This window comes from Squalius cephalus, assembly GCF_949319135.1.
Source record: "Squalius cephalus genome assembly, chromosome: 23".
In the NCBI taxonomy this organism is placed as follows: Eukaryota; Metazoa; Chordata; class Actinopteri; order Cypriniformes; family Leuciscidae; genus Squalius; species Squalius cephalus.
The window spans coordinates 32,288,255-32,315,754 of NC_137144.1; the positions used below are offsets into that span (position 1 = coordinate 32,288,255).

At 46.7% G+C, this 27,500-nt stretch overlaps 1 protein-coding gene across 1 annotated transcript in view; it reads left to right on the top strand.

The window, feature by feature from the left end:
- pus7 (pseudouridine synthase 7) overlaps positions 1 to 27,500 on the top strand; it is a 76,930-nt gene that overhangs the window by 1,846 nt on the left and 47,584 nt on the right. Inside the window, exons 4-8 of the mRNA XM_079859805.1 lie at positions 1 to 111; positions 14,449 to 14,593; positions 20,143 to 20,254; positions 20,333 to 20,410; positions 20,487 to 20,615. The exon at positions 1 to 111 is cut by the window's left edge and continues 3 nt beyond it. Of these exons, the coding sequence (XP_079715931.1) occupies positions 1 to 111; positions 14,449 to 14,593; positions 20,143 to 20,254; positions 20,333 to 20,410; positions 20,487 to 20,615 (575 nt within the window). The remainder of the gene's footprint in view (positions 112 to 14,448; positions 14,594 to 20,142; positions 20,255 to 20,332; positions 20,411 to 20,486; positions 20,616 to 27,500) is intronic.

Here is a 27,500-nt window from a genome sequence, read left to right on the forward strand (position 1 = left end):
CCCTCTCCGGATCTCAGTTCGGCCGAGTGTCAGACTCTGACAGAAGAGCAGAAGCAGAAGCTGACGGAGCTCCAGCTCTTCAAGAACAAAGAGGGAACCGTGGCCATCGAGGTACACATTACCTTATTACCCTACACTCTCATTACACTACACGCTCTCATTACCCTACACACTCTCATTACCCTACACTCTCATTACCCTACACGCTCTCATTACCCTACACTCTCATTACCCTACACGCTCTCATTACCCTACACTCTCATTACCCTACACACTCTCATTACCCTACACACTCTCATTACCCTACACGCTCTCATTACCCTACACACACTCATTACCCTACACACACTCATTACCCTACACACTCTCATTACCCTACACGCTCTCATTACCCTACACACTCTCATTACCCTACACACTCTCATTACCCTACACTCTCATTACCCTACACACTCTCATTACCCTACACGCTCTCATTACCCTACACTCTCATTAACCTACACACTCTCATTACCCTACACACTCTCATTACCCTACACACTCTCATTACCCTACACGCTCTCATTACCCTACACACTCATTACCCTACACACTCTCATTACCCTACACGCTCTCATTACCCTACACGCTCTCATTACCCTACACGCTCTCATTACCCTACACACTCTCATTACCCTACACTCTCATTACCCTACACGCTCTCATTACCCTACACACTCTCATTACCCTACACGCTCTCATTACCCTACACTCTCATTACACTACACGCTCTCATTACCCTACACACTCTCATTACCCTACACTCTCATTACCCTACACGCTCTCATTACCCTACACACTCTCATTACCCTACACTCTCATTACACTACACGCTCTCATTACCCTACACACTCTCATTACCCTACACTCTCATTACCCTACACGCTCTCATTACCCTACACGCTCTCATTACCCTACACGCACTCATTACCCCACACTCTCATTACCCTACACACTCTCATTACCCTACACTCTCATTACCCTACACGCTCTCATTACCCTACACACTCTCATTACCCTACACTCTCATTACCCTACACGCTCTCATTACCCTACACACTCTCATTACCCTACACTCTCATTACACTACACGCTCTCATTACCCTACACACTCTCATTACCCTACACTCTCATTACCCTACACGCTCTCATTACCCTACACGCTCTCATTACCCTACACACTCTCATTACCCTACACACTCTCATTACCCTACACTCTCATTACACTACACGCTCTCATTACCCTACACACTCTCATTACCCTACACTCTCATTACCCTACACGCTCTCATTACCCTACACGCTCTCATTACCCTACACACTCTCATTACCCTACACTCTCATTACCCTACACACTCTCATTACCCTACACACTCTCATTACCCTACACTCTCATTACCCTACACGCTCTCATTACCCTACACGCTCTCATTACCCTACACACTCTCATTACCCTACACTCTCATTACCCTACACGCTCTCATTACCCTACACGCTCTCATTACCCTACACTCTCATTACCCTACACTCTCATTACCCTACACACTCTCATTACCCTACACACTCTCATTACCCTACACTCTCATTACCCTACACGCTCTCATTACCCTACACGCTCTCATTACCCTACACACTCTCATTACCCTACACTCTCATTACCCTACACGCTCTCATTACCCTACACGCTCTCATTACCCTACACACTCTCATTACCCTACACTCTCATTACCCTACACACTCTCATTACCCTACACACTCTCATTACCCTACACTCTCATTACACTACACGCTCTCATTACCCTACACGCTCTCATTACCCTACACACTCTCATTACCCTACACTCTCATTACCCTACACGCTCTCATTACCCTACACGCTCTCATTACCCTACACACTCTCATTACCCTACACTCTCATTACCCTACACGCTCTCATTACCCTACACACTCTCATTACCCTACACTCTCATTACCCTACACACTCTCATTACCCTACACACTCTCATTACCCTACACTCTCATTACCCTACACTCTCATTACCCTACACACTCTCATTACCCTACACTCTCATTACCCTACACGCTCTCATTACCCTACACACTCTCATTACCCTACACTCTCATTACACTACACGCTCTCATTACCCTACACACTCTCATTACCCTACACGCTCTCATTACCCTACACGCTCTCATTACCCTACACGCTCTCATTACCCTACACACTCTCATTACCCTACACACTCTCATTACCCTACACACTCTCATTACCCTACACACTCTCATTACCCTACACACTCTCATTACCCTACACGCTCTCATTACCCTACACACTCTCATTACCCTACACTCTCATTACCCTACACGCTCTCATTACCCTACACACTCTCATTACCCTACACTCTCATTACACTACACGCTCTCATTACCCTACACTCTCATTACCCTACACTCTCATTACCCTACACGCTCTCATTACCCTACACGCTCTCATTACCCTACACGCTCTCATTACCCTACACACTCTCATTACCCTACACACTCTCATTACCCTACACGCTCTCATTACCCTACACTCTCATTACCCTACACGCTCTCATTACCCTACACACTCTCATTACCCTACACACTCTCATTACCCTACACACTCTCATTACCCTACACACTCTCATTACCCTACACTCTCATTACCCTACACGCTCTCATTACCCTACACACTCTCATTACCCTACACACTCTCATTACCCTACACGCTCTCATTACCCTACACACTCTCATTACCCTACACACTCTCATTACCCTACACGCTCTCATTACCCTACACTCTCATTACCCTACACGCTCTCATTACCCTACACACTCTCATTACCCTACACACTCTCATTACCCTACACACTCTCATTACCCTACACACTCTCATTACCCTACACTCTCATTACCCTACACGCTCTCATTACCCTACACACTCTCATTACCCTACACACTCTCATTACCCTACACTCTCATTACCCTACACACTCTCATTACCCTACACTCTCATTACCCTACACGCTCTCATTACCCTACACTCTCATTACCCTACACACACTCTCATTACCCTACACACTCTCATTACCCTACACGCTCTCATTACCCTACACGCTCTCATTACCCTACACTCTCATTACCCTACACACTCTCATTACCCTACACACTCTCATTACCCTACACGCTCTCATTACCCTACACTCTCATTACCCTACACGCTCTCATTACCCTACACGCTCTCATTACCCTACACGCTCTCATTACCCTACACGCTCTCATTACCCTACACTCTCATTACCCTACACGCTCTCATTACCCTACACGCTCTCATTACCCTACACGCTCTCATTACCCTACACGCTCTCATTACCCTACACGCTCTCATTACCCTACACGCTCTCATTACCCTACACGCTCTCATTACCCTACACACTCTCATTACCCTACACACTCTCATTACCCTACACGCTCTCATTACCCTACACTCTCATTACCCTACACGCTCTCATTACCCTACACACTCATTACCCTACACACTCATTACCCTACACGCTCTCATTACCCTACACACTCTCATGACCCTACACTCTCATGACCCTACACGCTCTCATTACCCTACACTCTCATTACCCTACACACACTCTCATTACCCTACACGCTCTCATTACCCTACACGCTCTCATTACCCTACACGCTCTCATTACCCTACACGCTCTCATTACCCTACACTCTCATTACCCTACACACTCTCATTACCCTACACGCTCTCATTACCCTACACGCTCTCATTACCCTACACGCTCTCATTACCCTACACGCTCTCATTACCCTACACGCTCTCATTACCCTACACGCTCTCATTACCCTACACGCTCTCATTACCCTACACGCTCTCATTACCCTACACGCTCTCATTACCCTACACACTCTCATTACCCTACACACTCTCATTACCCTACACGCTCTCATTACCCTACACACTCATTACCCTACACACTCATTACCCTACACACTCTCATTACCCTACACGCTCTCATTACCCTACACACTCTCATGACCCTACACTCTCATGACCCTACACGCTCTCATTACCCTACACTCTCATTACCCTACACACACTCTCATTACCCTACACACTCTCATTACCCTACACGCTCTCATTACCCTACACGCTCTCATTACCCTACACTCTCATTACCCTACACACTCTCATTACCCTACACACTCTCATTACCCTACACGCTCTCATTACCCTACACTCTCATTACCCTACACGCTCTCATTACCCTACACGCTCTCATTACCCTACACGCTCTCATTACCCTACACGCTCTCATTACCCTACACGCTCTCATTACCCTACACGCTCTCATTACCCTACACTCTCATTACCCTACACACTCTCATTACCCTACACACTCTCATTACCCTACACGCTCTCATTACCCTACACTCTCATTACCCTACACTCTCATTACCCTACACGCTCTCATTACCCTACACACTCATTACCCTACACACTCATTACCCTACACACTCTCATTACCCTACACGCTCTCATTACCCTACACGCTCTCATGACCCTACACGCTCTCATTACCCTACACACTCATTACCCTACACACTCTCATTACCCTACACTCTCATTACCCTACACGCACTCATTACCCTACACTCTCATTACCCTACACACACTCATTACCCTACACACTCTCATTACCCTACACACTCTCATTACCCTACACGCTCTCATTACCCTACACTCTCATTACCCTACACGCTCTCATTACCCTACACACTCATTACCCTACACACTCATTACCCTACACACTCTCATTACCCTACACACTCTCATTACCCTACACACTCTCATGACCCTACACTCTCATGACCCTACACGCTCTCATTACCCTACACTCTCATTACCCTACACACACTCTCATTACCCTACACGCTCTCATTACCCTACACGCTCTCATTACCCTACACGCTCTCATTACCCTACACGCTCTCATTACCCTACACTCTCATTACCCTACACACTCTCATTACCCTACACACTCTCATTACCCTACACGCTCTCATTACCCTACACTCTCATTACCCTACACGCTCTCATTACCCTACACGCTCTCATTACCCTACACGCTCTCATTACCCTACACGCTCTCATTACCCTACACGCTCTCATTACCCTACACGCTCTCATTACCCTACACGCTCTCATTACCCTACACGCTCTCATTACCCTACACGCTCTCATTACCCTACACGCTCTCATTACCCTACACGCTCTCATTACCCTACACACTCTCATTACCCTACACACTCATTACCCTACACACTCATTACCCTACACACTCTCATTACCCTACACACTCTCATTACCCTACACGCTCTCATTACCCTACACACTCTCATGACCCTACACGCTCTCATTACCCTACACTCTCATTACCCTACACACACTCTCATTACCCTACACACTCTCATTACCCTACACACTCTCATTACCCTACACACTCTCATTACCCTACACACTCTCATTACCCTACACACTCTCATTACCCTACACACTCATTACCCTACACACACTCATTACCCTACACACTCTCATTACCCTACACGCTCTCATTACCCTACACACTCTCATGACCCTACACTCTCATGACCCTACACGCTCTCATTACCCTACACACACTCTCATTACCCTACACACTCTCATTACCCTACACACTCTCATTACCCTACACACTCTCATTACCCTACACTCTCATTACCCTACACTCTCATTACCCTACACGCTCTCATTACCCTACACACTCTCATTACCCTACACACACTCATTACCCTACACACTCATTACCCTACACTCTCATTACCCTACACACTCTCATTACCCTACACACTCTCATTACCCTACACACACTCATTACCCTACACACTCATTACCCTACACTCTCATTACCCTACACACTCTCATTACCCTACACACTCTCATTACCCTACACACTCATTACCCTACACACTCTCATTACCCTACACACTCTCATTACCCTACACACTCTCATTACCCTACACACTCTCATTACCCTACACACTCTCATTACCCTACACACTCTCATTACCCTACACACTCTCATTACCCTACACTCTCATTACCCTACACACTCTCATTACCCTACACACTCTCATTACCCTACACTCTCATTACCCTACACGCACTCATTACCCTACACGCACTCATTACCCTACACACTCTCATTACCCTACACACTCTCATTACCCTACACACTCTCATTACCCTACACACTCTCATTACCCTACACGCACTCATTACCCTACACGCACTCATTACCCTACACACTCTCATTACCCTACACACTCTCATTACCCTACACACACTCTCATTACCCTACACCAGGGGTGTCAAACATACGGCCCGCGGGCCGGAACCGGCCCGCCAGGGAGTTCAGTACGGCCCGGGGGATAAATCTGCAATATGAAAAAAATAATTTTCATTTTCGGCGGAACAAACAGCAGATGGCAGCACTGAGCTTCAGGGTCTGAGTGGTGTTTTGTTCTATCAGTTTACCCGCTTTTATATTGGCCCTGGCACACTCATCAGCGAAATGTCTTTGTCAAAAAAAAAGAGAAAAGTGGACACAGAGTGTCGGATTTTTCAAGAAAAATGGACCTCTTCCTATATGTTCACGGAGGTGAATGGGAAACCCGTGTGCCTGGTGTGCACGCAGCAAGTTTCGGTGCTTAAGGAATATAATATTCGGCGCCACTATGAAACTCACCATGGCGAAAAATACAACAGCTTGCACGGAGAACTGAGAAGACAGAAGGTAAATGAAATGTTGCTGGGTCTGAGGAAACAGCAATCTGTTTTCACCCGGAGCCGAGAGGTCAGTGATGCTGCAGTGAAAGCCAGCTATCTAATTGCTAGCGAAATCGCATTAGCATCAAAGCCGTACTGTGAGGGGGAGTTCGTTAAAAATTGCATGCTGAAGGCTGCCGAAATTGTGTGTCCTGAGAAGCGACAAGCTTTTGCCAATATTAGCTTGACGAGAAATACCGTGGCAGACAGGATTTCGGAACTATCGGTAGATTTGGACAGCCAACTGAAACGCAAAGTGGAGTCATTTCTGGCATTTTCTGTTGCAATTGATGAGAGTACTGATATTACGGATGTCGCTCAACTGGCCATATTCATTCGTGGAGTTGACGAGACTTTGACAATCACAGAGGAGTTTCTTGAGTTGGTGCCAATGACCGACACCACAACAGCGGAGGACATTTTCCGCTCCGTCGTTGGAGCGCTGGACAGAGTCGGGGCGGACTGGTCCCGCGCCGTAAGCCTGGCTACAGATGGTGCGCCGTCAATGATCGGGAAAAAGGCAGGTGTTGTGACAAAGTTCAGAGAGAAAGTACAAGCCGCAAATGGAGGGGGTGATTTTTGGACATTTCATTGCATTTTGCATCAGGAGGCATTATGCTGCAAGTCGTTAAAAATGGATCACGTCATGGAGGTGGTTGTCCGAACTGTTAATTTCATCCGAGCCAGAGGTCTCAATCATCGTCAGTTTGACAGCCTTCTCAGTGACTGTAACATTACCCATGGTCTGCCATACCACACTGAAGTAAGATGGTTAAGCAGAGGTACTGTGCTGAAGCGCTTCTTTGATCTACGTGGGGAAATCGGACATTTCATGGAGGGAAAAGGTAAACCTGTTAAGGAATTACAGTGCCCACTATGGCTGCAGGACCTTGCATTTATGGTTGATATTACAGAGCACTTGAATAATCTGAACAAAATGTTGCAAGGACGCAAAAAAATTGTTACACAGTATTATGACAGCATACGTTCATTCAAGTTAAAGCTCACATTATGGGAGACGCAGATGGCAAGCGGTGACCCTGCTCATTTTCCCTGTCTAAGAGATGTGTGCGCAGCAAGCGTTAATCCTGACGTGAGACAGTACAAAGACAAGATTTCAGGGTTGCTGAGGGAGTTTGAGAAACGATTTCAGGTCTTTAGCGAACTCGAGACAGAATTCGCAATTTTTCGCTCACCATTCACAGTCAGAGCTTCTGATGTGCCCGTTGACATGCAACTTGAAATAATTGATTTGCAGTGTGATGTAGAATTGAAGGACAAATTTGCCTCTGTGGGCTTGGACACTTTTTATCAGTATCTCCTGCCAGGCTATCCTAAATTAACTGCACTGGCTGCAAAAATGTTGTGCATGTTTGGGACCACCTACCTTTGTGAGCAAGTTTTCTCAGTAATGAACATTAATAAAACGAAGCTGCGCTCAAAGCTCACACATAAGCACTTAAATGAGATTCTAAAATTGGCTGCTACTCAGGACATGATGCCCGATATTGATGCACTTGTGCAGGCTAAAAGATGCCAAGTTTCAGGGGCAAATTGATAAAGTAAATATGTTTACTTTAAAAAAAAAAAAAAAACTCTGTTTTAAAAAAACTTACATAGCCTACTTATGTATAAATTTGCAAATTTTACAAAGATTTTCTTTTTAAAACAGCTGCCACTTAAGATTTTAATTGTGTGGAGTCAATTCATGTGTTCAGAATTGCTTCCCAGAATTTGAAAATGGATTTTAAATAATTTCTTTTGATGTTTGATTTATGTTAACATGCAGGACAGTGTTTTTAAGTTCCACAAAACTGTGACTAAATGTTTTGCGACATTGTACAATAACTGTGATCAGCTTTTATGCATAATGCACTTAAATAAATGTTAAACTGAGTAATAGTGTTGTTGAAATTGCACATACTAATTAGGTTGTTCATAATATATTTTGTAAAAGGACAATTCATTTAATATAAAGATTTTTATAATTTACTTCTTTGCACTAATACAAAGAAAAAAAGTGGACTTATTGTTAGTTCTATGTAATTTTGCTATGAGTTTACTGGTCTGGCCCCCTTGAGATCAGATTAAGCTGTATGCGGCCCCCAGACCAAAATGAGTTTGACACCCCTGCCCTACACACTCTCATTACCCTACACTCTCTCATTACCCTACACTCTCATTACCCTACACACTCTCATTACCCTACACGCTCTCATTACCCTACACTCTCATTACCCTACACTCTCATTACCCTACACGCACTCATTACCCTACACACTCTCATTACCCTACACTCTCATTACCCTACACGCTCTCATTACCCTACACACTCTCATTACCCTACACTCTCATTACCCTACACGCTCTCATTACCCTACACACTCTCATTACCCTACACACACTCATTACCCTACACACTCTCATTACCCTACACACTCATTACCCTACACACTCATTACCCTACACGCACTCATTACCCCACACTCTCATTACCCCACACTCTCATTACCCTACACGCTCTCATTACCCTACACACTCTCATTACCCTACACACTCTCATTACCCTACACACTCTCATTACCCTACACACTCTCATTACCCTACACGCTCTCATTACCCTACACACTCTCATTACCCTACACACACTCATTACCCTACACACACTCATTACCCTACACACTCTCATTACCCTACACACACTCATTACCCTACACACTCTCATTACCCTACACACTCTCATTACCCTACACGCTCTCATTACCCTACACACTTTCAACACACTCTCATTACCCTACACACTCTCATTACCCTACACGCTCTCATTACCCTACACACTCTCATTACCCTACACACTCATTACCCTACACTCTCATTACCCTACACTCTCATTACCCTACACACTCTCATTACCCTACACACTCTCATTACCCTACACACTCTCATTACCCTACACACTCATTACCCTACACACTCTCATTACCCTACACACTCTCATTACCCTACACACTCTCATTACCCTACACTCTCATTAACCTACACACTCTCATTACCCTACACACTCATTACCCTACACACTCATTACCCTACACTCTCATTACCCTACACACTCTCATTACCCTACACACTCTCATTACCCTACACACTCATTACCCTACACACTCTCATTACCCTACACACTCTCATTACCCTACACACTCATTACCCTACACGCACTCATTACCCCACACTCTCATTACCCTACACACTCTCATTACCCTACACACTCATTACCCTACACGCACTCATTACCCCACACTCTCATTACCCCACACTCTCATTACCCTACACGCTCTCATTACCCTACACACACTCATTACTCTACACGCTCTCATTACCCTACACTCTCATTACCCTACACGCACTCATTACCCTACACACTCTCATTACCCTACACACTCTCATTACCCTACACACTCTCATTACCCTACACACTCTCATTACCCTACACACTCTCATTACCCTACACTCTCATTAACCTACACGCACTCATTACCCTACACACACTCATTACCCTACACACTCTCATTACCCTACACACTCATTACCCTACACGCACTCATTACCCCACACTCTCATTACCCCACACTCTCATTACCCTACACGCTCTCATTACCCTACACACTCTCATTACCCTACACACTCTCATTACCCTACACACTCTCATTACCCTACACACTCTCATTACCCTACACACTCTCATTACCCTACACACTCTCATTACCCTACACGCTCTCATTACCCTACACTCTCATTACCCTACACACACTCATTACCCTACACACACTCATTACCCTACACACTCTCATTACCCTACACACTCTCATTACCCTACACACTCTCATTACCCTACACGCTCTCATTACCCTACACACTTTCAACACACTCTCATTACCCTACACACTCTCATTACCCTACACGCTCTCATTACCCTACACACTCATTACCCTACACTCTCATTACCCTACACACTCTCATTACCCTACACACTCTCATTACCCTACACACTCATTACCCTACACACTCTCATTACCCTACACACTCTCATTACCCTACACGCTCTCATTACCCTACACTCTCATTACCCTACACACTCTCATTACCCTACACACTCTCATTACCCTACACGCTCTCATTACCCTACACACTCTCATTACCCTACACACACTCATTACCCTACACACACTCATTACCCTACACACTCTCATTACCCTACACACTCTCATTACCCTACACACTCTCATTACCCTACACGCTCTCATTACCCTACACACTTTCAACACACTCTCATTACCCTACACACTCTCATTACCCTACACGCTCTCATTACCCTACACGCTCTCATTACCCTACACACTCATTACCCTACACTCTCATTACCCTACACACTCTCATTACCCTACACACTCTCATTACCCTACACACTCTCATTACCCTACACACTCATTACCCTACACACACTCATTACCCTACACACTCTCATTACCCTACACACTCTCATTACCCTACACTCTCATTAACCTACACACTCTCATTACCCTACACACTCATTACCCTACACTCTCATTACCCTACACACTCTCATTACCCTACACACTCTCATTACCCTACACACTCATTACCCTACACACTCATTACCCTACACACTCATTACCCTACACACTCTCATTACCCTACACACTCTCATTACCCTACACTCTCATTACCCTACACTCTCATTACCCTACACGCACTCATTACCCTACACACTCTCATTACCCTACACACTCTCATTACCCTACACACTCTCATTACCCTACACGCTCTCATTACCCTACACGCTCTCATTACCCTACACGCTCTCATTACCCTACACGCTCTCATTACCCTACACACTCATTACCCTACACACTCATTACCCTACACGCACTCATTACCCTACACGCACTCATTACCCCACACTCTCATTACCCCACACTCTCATTACTCTACACGCTCTCATTACCCTACACGCTCTCATTACCCTACACGCTCTCATTACCCTACACACTCTCATTACCCTACACACTCTCATTACCCTACACACACTCATTACCCTACACGCTCTCATTACCCTACACTCTCATTACCCTACACGCTCTCATTACCCTACACGCTCTCATTACCCTACACACTCTCATTACCCTACACACACTCATTACCCTACACACTCTCATTACCCTACACACTCTCATTACCCTACACGCTCTCATTACCCTACACGCTCTCATTACCCTACACGCTCATTACCCTACACACTCTCATTACCCTACACACTCTCATTACCCTACACACACTCATTACCCTACACACTCTCATTACCCTACACACTCTCATTACCCTACACGCTCTCATTACCCTACACGCTCTCATTACCCTACACACTCTCATTACCCTACACACTCTCATTACCCTACACACTCTCATTACCCTACACGCTCTCATTACCCTACACGCTCTCATTACCCTACACGCTCTCATTACCCTACACACTTTCAACACACTCTCATTACCCTACACACTCTCATTACCCTACACTCTCATTACCCTACACACTCTCATTACCCTACACGCTCTCATTACCCTACACGCTCTCATTACCCTACACACTCTCATTACCCTACACACTCTCATTACCCTACACACTCTCATTACCCTACACACTTTCAACACACTCTCATTACCCTACACGCTCTCATTACCCTACACGCTCTCATTAGCCTACACGCACTCTACACACACTCATTACCCTACACACACTCATTACCCTACACACTCTCATGACCCTACACTCTCATTAACCTACACGCACTCATTACCCTACACTCTCATTACTCTACACGCTCTCATTACCCTACACGCTCTCATTACCCTACACGCTCTCATTACCCTACACACACTCATTACCCTACACTCTCATTACCCTACACACTCTCACACTCTCATTACCCTACACGCTCTCATGACCCTACACTCTCATTACCCTACACACACTCATTACCCTACACGCACTCATTACCCTACACGCACTCATTACCCTACACGCACTCATTACCCTACACGCACTCATTACCCTACACGCTCTCATTACCCTACACACACTCATTACCCTACACACTCTCATTACCCTACACACTCTCATGACCCTACACTCTCATTACCCTACACGCACTCATTACCCTACACACTCTCATTACCCTACACACTCTCATTACCCTACACGCTCTCATTACCCTACACGCTCATTACCCTACACACTCTCATTTCCCTACACGCTCTCATTACCCTACACGCTCTCATTTCCCTACACGCACTCATTACCCTACACGCTCATTACCCTACACACTCTCATTTCCCTACACGCTCTCATTACCCTACACGCTCTCATTTCCCTACACGCACTCATTACCCTACACGCACTCATTACCCTACACTCTCATGACCCTACACTCTCATGACCCTACACACTCTCATTACCCTACACTCTCATTACCCTACACGCTCTCATTACCCTACACGCTCATTACCCTACACACTCTCATTTCCCTACACGCTCTCATTACCCTACACGCTCTCATTTCCCTACACGCACTCATTACCCTACACGCTCATTACCCTACACACTCTCATTTCCCTACACGCTCTCATTACCCTACACGCTCTCATTTCCCTACACGCACTCATTACCCTACACGCACTCATTACCCTACACTCTCATGACCCTACACTCTCATGACCCTACACACTCTCATGACCCTACACACTCTCATTACCCTACACTCTCATTACCCTACACGCTCTCATTACCCTACACGCTCTCATTACCCTACACGCACTCTACACTCACTCATTACCCTACACGCTCTCATTACCCTACACGCTCTCATTACCCTACACGCACTCATTACCCTACACACTCTCATGACCCTACACGCACTCATTACCCTACACGCTCTCATTACCCTACACGCTCTCATTACCCTACAGGCTCTCATTACCCTACAGGCTCTCATTACCCTACAGACTCTCATTACCCTACACACTCTCATTACCCTACACGCTCTCATTACCCTACACGCTCTCATTACCCTACACACTCTCATTACCCTACACGCTTTCATTACCCTACACGCTCTCATTACCCTACACGCACTCATTACCCTACACGCACTCATTACCCTACACGCTCTCATTATCCTACACGCACTCTACACTCTCTCATTACCCTACACGCACTCTACACTCATTACCCTACACGCTCTCATTACCCTACACGCACTCTACACTCATTACCCTACACGCTCTCATTACCCTACACGCACTCTACACTCATTACCCTACACGCTCTCATTACCCTCTGTCTGTCTGATGTCTGTCTGTCTGATGTCTGTCTGTCTGATGTCTGTCTGTCTGATGTCTGTCTGTCTGATGTTCTTCAGGTGCAGGAGGACTCGAAGGAGAAGCGCACTCTCCTGCACAGAGCTGTGAAGCTGCTGTTTCCCGGCCTGGAGACCAAGACTGAGGACCGGGAGGGCAAGAAGTTCATTGTGGCGTATCATGCAGCGGGTCAGAGAGCGCTGGCAGGTACACACTCGCTCCAGAACATGTGTGTGTTTTAGCTCCAGAACGTGTGTGTGTTTCAGCTCCAGAACATGTGTGTGTAGTTTCAGCTCTAGAACATGTGTGTGTAGTTTCAGCTCCAGAACATATGTGTGTGTGTTTCAGCTCCAGAACATGTGTGTGTAGTTTCAGCTCCAGAACATGTGTGTAGTTTCAGCTCCAGAACATGTGTGTGTAGTTTCAGCTCCAGAACATGTGTGTAGTTTCAGCTGCAGAAAATGTGTGTGTAGTTTCAGCTCTAGAACATGTGTGTGTAGTTTCAGCTCCAGAACATGTGTGTAGTTTCAGCTCCAGAACATGTGTGTGTAGTTTCAGCTCCAGAACATGTGTGTGTAGTTTCAGTTCCAGAACATGTGTGTAGTTTCAGCTCCAGAACATGTGTGTGTAGTTTCAGCTCCAGAACATGTGTGTGTAGTTTCAGTTCCAGAACATGTGTGTAGTTTCAGCTCCAGAACATGTGTGTGTAGTTTCAGCTCCAGAACATGTGTGTGTAGTTTCTGCTCCAGAACATGTGTGTGTAGTTTCAGCTCTAGAACATGTGTGTAGTTTCAGCTCTAGAACATGTGTGTGTAGTTTCAGTTCCAGAACATGTGTGTAGTTTCAGTTCCAGAACATGTGTGTAGTTTCAGCTCCAGAACATGTGTGTAGTTTCAGCTCCAGAACATGTGTGTAGTTTCAGCTCCAGAACATGTGTGTGTAGTTTCAGCTCTAGAACATGTGTGTAGTTTCAGCTCTAGAACATGTGTGTGTAGTTTCAGCTCCAGAACATGTGTGTGTTTCAGCTCCAGAACATGTGTGTGTAGTTTCAGCTCCAGAACATGTGTGTAGTTTCAGCTCCAGAACATGTGTGTGTAGTTTCAGCTCCAGAACATGTGTAGTTTCAGCTCCAGAACATGTGTGTGTAGTTTCAGCTCTAGAACATGTGTAGTTTCAGCTCCAGAACATGTGTGTAGTTTCAGCTCTAGAACATGTGTGTGTGTGTGTGTGTTTCAGCTCCAGAACATGTGTGTGTAGTTTCAGCTCTAGAACATGTGTGTGTAGTTTCAGCTCTAGAACATGTGTGTAGTTTCAGCTCTAGAACGTGTGTAGTTTCAGCTCCAGAACATGTGTGTGTTTCAGCTCCAGAACATGTGTGTGTAGTTTCAGCTCCAGAACATGTGTGTAGTTTCAGCTCCAGAACATGTGTGTGTAGTTTCAGCTCCAGAACATGTGTGTAGTTTCAGCTGCAGAAAATGTGTGTGTAGTTTCAGCTCTAGAACATGTGTGTGTAGTTTCAGCTCCAGAACATGTGTGTAGTTTCAGCTCCAGAACATGTGTGTGTAGTTTCAGCTCCAGAACATGTGTGTGTAGTTTCAGCTCCAGAACATGTGTGTAGTTTCAGCTCCAGAACATGTGTGTGTAGTTTCAGCTCCAGAACGTGTGTGTAGTTTCAGCTCCAGAACATGTGTGTGTAGTTTCAGCTCCAGAACATGCGTGTAGTTTCAGCTCCAGAACGTGTGTGTGTAGTTTCAGCTCCAGAACGTGTGTGTGTAGTTTCAGCTCCAGAACGTGTGTGTGTAGTTTCAGCTCCAGAACGTGTGTGTGTAGTTTCAGCTCCAGAACGTGTGTGTAGTTTCAGCTCCAGAACATGTGTGTGTAGTTTCAGCTCCAGAACATGTGTGTGTAGTTTCAGCTCCAGAACACGTGTGTAGTTTCAGCTCTAGAACACGTGTGTGTGTGTGTGTGTTTCAGCTCCAGAACACGTGTGTGTAGTTTCAGCTCCAGAACACGTGTGTGTAGTTTCAGCTGCAGAACATGTGTGTGTAGTTTCAGCTGCAGAACATGTGTGTGTAGTTTCAGCTCTAGAACATGTGTGTAGTTTCAGCTCTAGAACATGTGTGTGTTTCAGCTCTAGAACGTGTGTGTAGTTTCAGCTCTAGAACGTGTGTGTAGTTTCAGCTCTAGAACATGTGTGTGTGTGTGTAGTTTCAGCTCTAGAACATGTGTGTGTGTAGTTTCAGCTCCAGAACATGTGTGTGTAGTTTCAGCTCCAGAACATGTGTGTAGTTTCAGCTCCAGAACATGTGTTTAGTTTCAGCTCCAGAACGTGTGTGTGTTTCAGCTCCAGAACATGTGTGTGTGTTTCAGCTCCAGAACATGTGTGTTTCAGCTCCAGAACATGTGTGTGTAGTTTCAGCTCCAGAACGTGTGTGTAGTTTCAGCTCCAGAACGTGTGTGTAGTTTTAGCTCCAGAACATGTGTGTGTAGTTTCAGCTCCAGAACATGTGTGTGTAGTTTCAGCTCCAGAACATGTGTGTGTAGTTTCAGCTCCAGAACATGTGTGTAGTTTCAGCTCCAGAACATGTGTGTGTAGTTTCAGCTCCAGAACATGTGTGTGTAGTTTCAGCTCCAGAAAACGTGTGTGTAGTTTCAGCTCCAGAACACGTGTGTGTAGTTTCAGCTGCAGAACACGTGTGTGTAGTTTCAGCTCCAGAACATATGTGTGTAGTTTTAGCTCTAGAACGTGTAGTTTCAGCTCCAGAACATGTGTGTAGTTTCAGCTCTAGAACATGTGTGTGTGTGTGTGTGTGTGTGTGTGTGTGTTTCAGCTCCAGAACATGTGTGTGTAGTTTCAGCTCTAGAACGTGTGTGTAGTTTCAGCTCTAGAACATGTGTGTGTAGTTTCAGCTCCAGAACATGTGTGTGTGTTTCAGCTCCAGAACATGTGTGTGTAGTTTCAGCTCCAGAACATGTGTGTGTAGTTTCAGCTCCAGAACATGTGTGTAGTTTCAGCTCCAGAACATGTGTGTAGTTTCAGCTCCAGAACATGTGTGTGTAGTTTCAGTTCCAGAACATGTGTGTGTTTCAGCTCCAGAACATGTGTGTAGTTTCAGCTCCAGAACATGTGTGTAGTTTCAGCTCCAGAACATGTGTGTGTAGTTTCAGCTCCAGAACATGTGTGTAGTTTCAGCTGCAGAACATGTGTAGTTTCAGCTCTAGAACATGTGTGTGTAGTTTCAGCGCTAGAACATGTGTGTAGTTTCAGCTCTAGAACATGTGTGTGTAGTTTCAGCTCCAGAACATGTGTGTGTAGTTTCAGCTCCAGAACATGTGTAGTTTCAGCTCCCGAACATGTGTGTGTAGTTTCAGCTCCAGAACATGTGTGTGTAGTTTCAGCTCCAGAACATGTGTGTAGTTTCAGCTGCAGAACATGTGTAGTTTCAGCTCTAGAACATGTGTGTGTAGTTTCAGCGCTAGAACATGTGTGTAGTTTCAGCTCTAGAACATGTGTGTGTAGTTTCAGCTCCAGAACATGTGTGTGTAGTTTCAGCTCCAGAACATGTGTAGTTTCAGCTCCCGAACATGTGTGTGTAGTTTCAGCTCCAGAACATGTGTGTGTAGTTTCAGCTCCAGAACATGTGTGTGTAGTTTCAGCTCTAGAACATGTGTGTGTAGTTTCAGCTGCAGAACATGTGTAGTTTCAGCGCTAGAACATGTGTGTAGTTTCAGCTCTAGAACATGTGTGTAGTTTCAGCTCTAGAACATGTGTGTGTAGTTTCAGCTCCAGAACATGTGTGTGTAGTTTCAGCTCCAGAACATGTGTAGTTTCAGCTCCCGAACGTGTGTGTAGTTTCAGCTCCAGAACATGTGTGTAGTTTCAGCTCTAGAACGTGTGTGTGTTTCAGCTCCAGAACGTGTGTGTAGTTTCAGCTCCAGAACATGTGTGTGTAGTTTCAGCTTTAGAATGTGTGTGTGTGTGTGTTTCAGCTCTAGAACGTGTGTGTAGTTTCAGCTCCAGAACATGTGTGTAGTTTCAGCTCTAGAACGTGTGTGTGTTTCAGCTCCAGAACATGTGTGTGTGTGTGTGTGTTAGAGACTTGCTGTGACACTAGATGGCGCTCTGAACTCGCTGCATGATCCTGCATGAGCTTGAGTGAGCATGAGTGTATGGAAACACGACTGATGTTTGTGCATGTGAGGAGGACAGATCCCAGAGGATGATGGGATTATCCCATGATGCTCCATCACAGTTGTTCGGGCAGCTTCTGCCCTGGTGAGATCAGTTCTGTTCCCGTTCAGTACGCAAGGAATGAGCGGAGTGTGTTGCATCTCGCTTATCTTCACAAACTGAATCTTCCGAATGAATTGAATGGAAACGGAACGGTGATTCCGGACTCATCCGCGCATGCTAACTCTCATCCGTGTGTGTGCTCGCGTCCTGAGTAACGCTGTCTTATTCTCCCAACGCTCCTCTCGCTCGCGGGACAGAGGTCAGACCCGCCTCAGGTAAGGCCAATCCCACATCAGTCCAGGACGCCAGGAAAGCTTTCCTTTCGTTCCTTTAACAGTCTATAAGACTCATCACAATCCCAGAGACGCCACTGAGGCGATTAACAACAGCGTGATCATGATCGTGACGTTATAGAGACCCTGTTTGAGACGCGTACTGGATTCAGCACTCGGGTTTGATCATCATATCGACCGTGAAACCAGACCGAGCGCTCAAGTGCTTCTACAGGAGAAGATTTTACAGAAGAGTTATTATATAATTGGTTTATTGGAGATATTTTCACAGTTAGTCAGTATTATCACTGATGTTGTTCAGCCTGATTTATCTTCACTGCAGGAATATTGATATTAATATATTAATCATGTTTGGTGTTTGTGCTCAGACAGGTAGGATGCTCCGATTAAAGGTTAAAATAAATCTAAAACTCTTTCCTCCTCCATATTTGAGGTTTAATACACACTTGTGGCTTGCAGAATCAGTAGTCAATGTTTTATTCCATTAGAACGACTTTGAAAGATGCCTGTTATAAAGATGTGAAAGTCCCCGTGAACCGGAAGTTGCAAACGACTTTTCTCCAGTGTTGTGACGTATTTCCCAGTGAAACGGAATATTGAACAGAGGGCAGGGTTTTACTCTAGCGCTCCTCCTCTCCATCTCTGCTCATAACAGACTAACGGTTTGAGGGGAGTGGTTAAGCGTTTCACAACCCAAGTCCTCAAACCTACGTCATCAGGGAAGGTCCTCCAAAGCAGAGGGGAGGGGCATTTTCAGATTTTGATTAAAGATTACGAAGCCAAAACATTTTTTTGTGTGGATTGACTTGCATGGATGAATTGTTCACCACAAAACGATCAATTTAGGCAAACAAAGTAAATATGGTCAATTTTGATTTCATGGGGACTTTAAAGTCCACATTAGTGGTTGAATTATATTGAACTCCAGAGGATTTTACTGTGAATTTGACAGATGCTGTGCAAACTAAAAAGCTCAGTTATCATAACCCTTCTATAGAAATATTGAGCGGGTTTCTAAATATGATATTCTTTAGGTGGTGCTGCTTCAGTAGCTCGTACAGTAGATTATATTCCTCAATACTCTGACACAGCTGTTGCACTGGTGATAGTGACCATGTGTGTTTTCCTCAAACTTAAAGCGATTAATAAAAGCTTATGTTGTTCAGTCTGTGCTCCATTACTTTTTCATTTAGTGTCCATCCTCTCTTCTTCTCTGTCTCCCACTGAAGCCCCTCGAAAGCATTCATGGCCGAAGAACCGTGGCAGTTTCTGCCATTTCGTTCTCTATAAGGAGAACAAGGACACCATGGAGGCCATCAACCTCCTCTCCAAGTTCCTCAGGTGTGTGTGAGACGAGTCTGCAGCTGGTGAACGCTGGCGTTACGTGACCTCACACACACTCCTGTCTCTGTGTTTCAGGGTCAGGCCCAACATGTTCTCCTACATGGGCACCAAAGACAAGAGGGCCATCACAGTGCAGGAGATCGCCGTGCTGAAGTGAGTGAAGCCGAGCGCCAGATCCGCCTAACGCTCAGGACACACTCCTGTATTCTGCTCTTCTGTTTCTCCTCAGGATCAGCGCTGAGAGATTATCTCACCTCAACAAATGCCTCATGAACCTGAAGCTGGGAAACTTCAGCTACAAGAAACATCCATTAAAACTGGGAGAGCTGCAGGGAAACCACTTCACGGTGGTGCTCAGGTGAGGTTCGGCGCTACGTATGCAGGGATGCTAACGTCTCACCTTTCAGCAAAGTTCGCTGTACAGTAGTGCTATCATAACCTTATTTCATTGGCATAAGTAACGATACGTCAAGCTTACGACATGACTGCCTTTTCACAAGATGTGATATAAATCTATGGTGTCCCCAGAATGTGTCTGTGAAATATCAGCTCAAAATGCCAGATCATTTATTATAGCTTGTCAAATTTGCCCCTTGTGTGTGTCTCTTTATATGCAAATGAGGTTTAGCTCCGCCTCCATTCAGAAGAGGGCGGAGTCTTTACTCGAGCTTCAGAAACTCCGGCAATAACAGAACAGGCCAATCTCACTCATCCAGAATCCCAGAATAACCAGTAGCGAGTGCAGCCTTACGGAGAGAGTCAGGAAGAGCTTCTGAATGTTAGTGGAGATATTTCTGTAGTTTTTGTGGAGTAGGGCTGTTTTCGACTAAGGATTTTCATAGTCGAATCTGATTCGTTTGATTTTGCCGTAGTTGACTGATAGTCGAACCTTTTTTTTTTTTTCTTTTTTTTTTTTAGATAGCAGCTAGATTTTTTCCATTTCAAACAAAAGAGCTAAAAAAAACTAAAATAAAAACATGGTGTGTAACAAATACCTTTTATTCATTTAAAGCCAGATGAACAAAACATATCACACATATATCATAACATTTCATAAACATGAGGAGCAATATGAGAGAGAAATTTGGTGATCGTTGTTTAGGTACATTAAACCACGTAAAGCTTTTTCACGCCCATGAGAACCGTGTGGAGTCAACTCACAGCCTCTCCGCTGTACTGCTGAAAATGTGAAGCAGAAATGCTTAATATCAGATAACGTCCATAATAATTGGACTCTGGCTTCGATTTTTTTGACCATTTTCAGTGGTTATGAGGAGCAATATGAGAGGGAAATTTGGTAATCATTGTTTAGGTACATTAAACCACGTAACTGTGCGTTCACACCGCCGGCGGCGAGAGCGTCAAAGTGGCTGGAAGCCATTCATTTTCAATGAGAGCCGGCGGCGAGCTCCGGCGAAGGCGGCGCGGCGCGTCTTGGACGGCGAGAGCGGCGAGAGGAGTTGAAATCAAGTCAACTTTATGGTAATAAGCTATGACGCGGTTCGGCGGCAACCAATCGGAATGTAGAAGTCCTCCGCCTGAGAGGAAAAAAATCACGCATTCTAATCTATGTCAGAGCGTCCCCGAATCTTTCTACGGCGTCGGTGGCAGGGCGGCGAGAGCGAATTTTGCCGCTCTCGCCGGCGGCGGTGTGAACGTACAGTAAAGCTTTTTCACGCCCATGAGAACCGTGTGGAGTCAACTCACAGCTGCTCCGCTGCACTGCTGAAAATGTGAAGCAGAAACGCTTAATATCAGATAACGTCCATAATAATTGGACTTTGGGTTCGATTTTTTGACCATTTTCAGTGGTTATGAGGAGCAATATGAGAGGGAAATTTGGTAATCATTGTTTAGGTACATTAAACCACGTAAAGCTTTTTTCACGTTAGGACTTATAAAGCCCATGAGAACCGTGTGGAGTCAACTCACAGCCGCTCCGCTGTACTGCTGAAAATGTGAAGCAGATTTTTGAATACATTTTTATTTATTTACATTAGTGTGAGTGCGAGGTGTGAGTGTGCGAGTGTGTGAGTGTGCGAGTGTGCTAGGTGTGAGTGTGCGAGTGCGAGGTGTGAGTGTGCGAGGGTGCTAGGTGTGAGTGTGAGGGTGTGAGTGTGCTAGGTGTGAGGGTGCGAGGGTGCTAGGTGTGAGGGTGCGAGGTGTGAGTGTGCTAGGTGTGAGTGTGCGAGTGCGAGGTGTGAGTGTGCGAGGTGTGAGTGTGCGAGTGCGAGGTGTGAGTGTGCTAGGTGTGAGTGTGTGAGGGTGCTAGGTGTGAGTGTGAGGGTGTGAGTGTGCTAGGTGTGAGGGTGCGAGGTGTGAGTGTGAGTGTGAGTGTGTGAGGTGCGAGTGTGTGAGTGTGCGAGTGCGAGGTGCGAGGGTGCTAGGTGTGAGTGTGAGGGTGTGAGTGTGAGGGTGCGAGGTGTGAGTGTGAGTGTGTGAGGTGCGAGTGTGTGAGTGTGCGAGTGCGAGGTGTGAGTGTGCGAGGGTGCTAGGTGTGAGTGTGAGGGTGTGAGTGTGCTAGGTGTGAGGGTGCGAGGTGTGAGTGTGAGTGTGTGAGTGTGCGAGGGTGCTAGGTGTGAGGGTGCGAGGTGTGAGTGTGCTAGGTGTGAGTGTGCGAGTGCGAGGTGTGAGTGTGCTAGGTGTGAGTGTGCTAGGTGTGAGTGTGCTAGGTGTGAGTGTGCTAGGTGTGAGTGTGCGAGTGCGAGGTGTGAGTGTGCTAGGTGTGAGTGTGCGAGTGCGAGGTGTGAGTGTGCTAGGTGTGAGTGTGTGAGGGTGCTAGGTGTGAGTGTGCGAGGGTGCTAGGTGTGAGTGTGAGGGTGTGAGGGTGTGAGGTATGAGGGTGTGAGTGTGCGAGGGTGCTAGGTGTGAGTGTGTAAATGTGTGTGAGTGTGCGAGGGTGCTAGGTGTGAGTGTGAGGGTGAGAGGTGTGAGTGTGCTAGGTGTGAGTGTGCTAGGTGTGAGTGTGGTAGGTGCGAGTGTGTGAGGGTGCGAGGTGTGAGGGTGCGAGGTGTGAGTGTGCTAGGTGTGAGGGTGCGAGGTGTGAGGGTGCGAGGTGTGAGTGTGCTAGGTGTGAGTGTGTGAGGTATGAGGGTGCGAAGTGTGTGAGTGTGAGGGTGCGAAGTGTGAGGGTGCGAGGTGTGAGTGTGAGGGTGTGAGTGTGAGGGTGCGAGGTGTGAGTGTGAGGGTGTGAGTGTGAGGGTGCGAGGTGTGAGTGTGAGGGTGTGAGTGTGCGAGGTGTGAGTGTGCGAGTTTGCGAAGTGTGAGTGTGTGAGGTATGAGAGTGTGAAGTGTTAGTGTGTAAGGTATGAGTGTGTGAAGTGTTAGTATGTGAGGTATGAGTGTGTGAAGTGTTAGTGTGTGAGGTATGAGTGTGTGAAGTGTTAGTGTGTGAGGTATGAGTGTGCGAGTGTGTGAAGTGTGAGTGTGCGAGGTACGAGTGTATGAGTGTGTGAGGTATGAGTGTGTGAGGTACGAGTGTGTGAGGTACGTGTGTGTGAAGTGTGAGTGTGTGAGGTATGAGTGTGTGAAGTGTGAGTGTGTGAGGTATGAGTGTGTGAAGTGTGAGTGTGTGAGGTATGAGTGTGTGAAGTGTTAGTGTGTGAGGTATGAGTGTGTGAAGTGTTAGTGTGTGAGGTATGAGTGTGTGAAGTGTTAGTGTGTGAGGTATGAGTGTGTGAAGTGTTAGTGTGTGAGGTATGAGTGTGCGAGGTATGAGTGTGTGAAGTGTGAGTGTGTGAGGTATGAGTGTGTGAAGTGTTAGTGTGTAAGGTATGAGTGTGTGAAGTGTTAGTGTGTGAGGTATGAGTGTGTGAAGTGTTAGTGTGTGAGGTATGAGTGTGCGAGTGTGTGAAGTGTGAGTGTGCGAGGTACGAGTGTATGAGTGTGTGAGGTACGAGTGTGTGAGGTACGAGTGTGTGAGGTACGAGTGTGTGAGGTACGAGTGTGTGAAGTGTGTGAGTGTGTGTGTGTGTGTGTGTGTGTGTGTGAAGTATGAGTGTGTAAGGTATGAGTGTGCGAAGTGTGAGTGTGCGAGGTACGAGTGTGCGAGGTACGAGTGTGCGAGTGTGCGAAGTGTGAGTGTGCGAGGTACGAGTGTGTGAGGTACGAGTGTGTGAGGTACGAGTGTGTGAGGTACGAGTGTGTGAAGTGTGTGTGTGTGTGTGTGTGTGAAGTACGAGTGTGTGAGTATGAGTGTGTGTGTGAAGTACGAGTGTGTGTGTGAGTGTGTGTGTGTGTGTGTGTGTGTGTGTGTGTGTGTGTGTGTGTGTGTGTGTGTGTGTGTGTGTGAAGTACGAGTGTGTGAAGTGTGAGTGTGTGTGAAGTATGAGTGTGTAAGGTATGAGTGTGTGAGTGTGTGAAGTGTGAGTGTGCGAGGTACGAGTGTGAGTGTGCGAGGTACGAGTGTGAGTGTGTGAGGTACGAGTGTGAGTGTGTGAGGTACGAGTGTGTGAAGTGTGAGTATGTGAAGTATGAGTGTGTGAAGTGTGAGTATGTGAAGTATGAGTGTGTGAGTATGAGTGTGTGAAGTGTGAGTATGTGAAGTATGAGTGTGTGAAGTGTGAGTATGTGAAGTATGAGTGTGTGAAGTGTGAGTATGTGAAGTATGAGTGTGTGAAGTGTGAGTATGTGAAGTATGAGTGTGTGAAGTGTGAGTATGTGAAGTATGAGTGTGTGAAGTGTGAGTATGTGAAGTATGAGTGTGTGAAGTGTGAGTATGTGAAGTATGAGTGTGTGAAGTATGAGTATGTGAAGTATGAGTGTGTGAAGTATGAGTGTGTGAGTATGAGTGTGTGAAGTGTGAGTATGTGAAGTATGAGTGTGTGAGTATGAGTGTGTGAAGTGTGAGTATGTGAAGTATGAGTGTGTGAAGTGTGAGTATGTGAAGTATGAGTGTGTGAAGTGTGAGTATGTGAAGTATGAGAGTGTGAAGTGTGAGTATGTGAAGTATGAGTGTGTGAAGTGTGAGTATGTGAAGTGTGAGTGTTTGAAGTGTCAGTATGTGAAGTACGAGTGTGTGAGTATGAGTGTGTGAGTGTGCGAGGTACGAGTGTGTGAGGTACGAATGTGTGAAGTGTGAGTATGTGAAGTATGAGTGTGTGAGTATGAGTGTGTGAGTGTGCGAGGTACAAGTGTGTGAGGTACGAGTGTGTGAAGTGTGAGTATGTGAAGTATGAGTGTGTGAGGGTGCTAGGTGTGAGGGTGCTAGGTGTGAGTGTGCTAGGTGTGAGTGTGCGAGGTGTGAGTGTGCGAGGGTGCGAGGTGTGAGTGTGTGAGGGTGCTAGGTGTGAGGGTGCGAGGTGTGAGTGTGCGAGGGTGCTAGGTGTGAGTGTGAGGGTGTGAGTGTGAGGGTGCTAGGTGTGAGTGTGAGGGTGTGAGTGGGGTTAGGGTTAGGTTAGGGTTAGGTTGTGAGGGTGCTAGGTGTGAGTGTGCTAGGTGTGAGGGTGCTAGGTGTGAGGGTGTGAGGGTGCTAGGTGTGAGGGTGCTAGGTGTGAGTGTGCTAGGTGTGAGGGTGCTAGGTGTGAGTGTGCTAGGTGTGAGTGTGCTAGGTGTGAGTGTGCTAGGTGTGAGGTGTGAGTGTGAGTGTGCGAGGTGTGAGTGTGCGAGGTGTGAGTGTGCGAGGTGTGAGTGTGCGAGGTGTGAGTGTGCTAGGTGTGAGGGTGCTAGGTGTGAGTGTGCTAGGTGTGAGTGTGCTAGGTGTGAGTGTGCTAGGTGTGAGTGTGCTAGGTGTGAGTGTGCTAGGTGTGAGTGTGCTAGGTGTGAGGGTGCTAGGTGTGAGGGTGCTAGGTGTGAGTGTGCTAGGTGTGAGGGTGTGAGGTGTGAGTGTGCGAGGTGTGAGTGTGCGAGGTGTGAGTGTGCGAGGTGTGAGTGTGCGAGGTGTGAGTGTGCTAGGTGTGAGGGTGCTAGGTGTGAGTGTGCTAGGTGTGAGTGTGCTAGGTGTGAGTGTGCTAGGTGTGAGTGTGCTAGGTGTGAGTGTGCTAGGTGTGAGTGTGCTAGGTGTGAGGGTGCTAGGTGTGAGGGTGTGAGGGTGCGAGGTGTGAGTGTGCGAGGTGTGAGTGTGCGAGGTGTGAGTGTGTGAGGGTGCGAGGTGTGAGTGTGTGAGGGTGCTAGGTGTGAGTGTGAGGGTGTGAGTGTGCTAGGTGTGAGGGTGTGAAGTGTGAGTGTGTGAGTGCGAGGTGTGAGTGTGCGAGGGTGTGAGTGTGCTAGGTGTGAGGGTGCTAGGTGTGAGGGTGCTAGGTGTGAGGGTGCTAGGTGTGAGTGTGCTAGGTGTGAGTGTGCTAGGTGTGAGTGTGCTAGGTGTGAGTGTGCTAGGTGTGAGGGTGCTAGGTGTGAGTGTGAGGGTGCGAGGTGTGAGTGTGCGAGGTGTGAGTGTTTGAGGTGTGAGTGTGGTAGGTGCGAGTGTGTGAGGGTGCGAGGTGTGAGTGTGCTAGGTGTGAGTGTATGAGGGTGTGAGTGTGCTAGGTGTGAGTGTGCTAGGTGTGAGTGTGCTAGGTGTGAGTGTGCTAGGTGTGAGGGTGCGAGGTGTGAGTGTGCTAGGTGTGAGTGTGCTAGGTGTGAGTGTGCTAGGTGTGAGGTGTGAGTGTGTGAGGTATGAGGGTGTGAGTGCGAGGGTGCTAGGTGTGAGTGTGTGAGGGTGCGAGGTGTGAGTGTGCTAGGTGTGAGTGTGGTAGGTGCGAGTGTGTGAGGGTGCTAGGTGTGAGTGTGAGGGTGCGAGGTGTGAGTGTGTGAGTGTGCGAGGGTGCGAGGTGTGAGTGTGCGAGGGTGTGAGGGTGTGAGGTGTGAGGGTGCTAGGTGTGAGTGTGGTAGTTGCGAGTGTGTGAGGGTGCGAAGTGTGAGGGTGCGAGGTGTGAGTGTGAGGGTGCGAGGTGTGAGTGTGAGGGTGTGAGTGTGAGGGTGTGAGTGTGCGAGGTATGAGAGTGTGAAGTGTTAGTGTGTGAGGTATGAGTGTGTGAAGTATGAGTGTGTGAAGTGTTAGTGTGTAAGGTATGAGTGTGTGAAGTGTTAGTGTGTGAGGTATGAGTGTGTGAAGTGTTAGTGTGTGAGGTACGAGTGTGTGAGGTACGAGTGTGTGAAGTGTGTGTGTGTGTGTGAAGTACGAGTGTGTGAAGTGTGAGTGTGTAAGGTATGAGTGTGCGAGTGTGTGAGTATGAGTGTGTGAAGTACGAGTGTGCGAGGTACGAGTGTGTGAAGTGTGTGTGTGTGTGTGTGAAGTACGAGTGTGAAGTACGAGTGTGTGAGTATG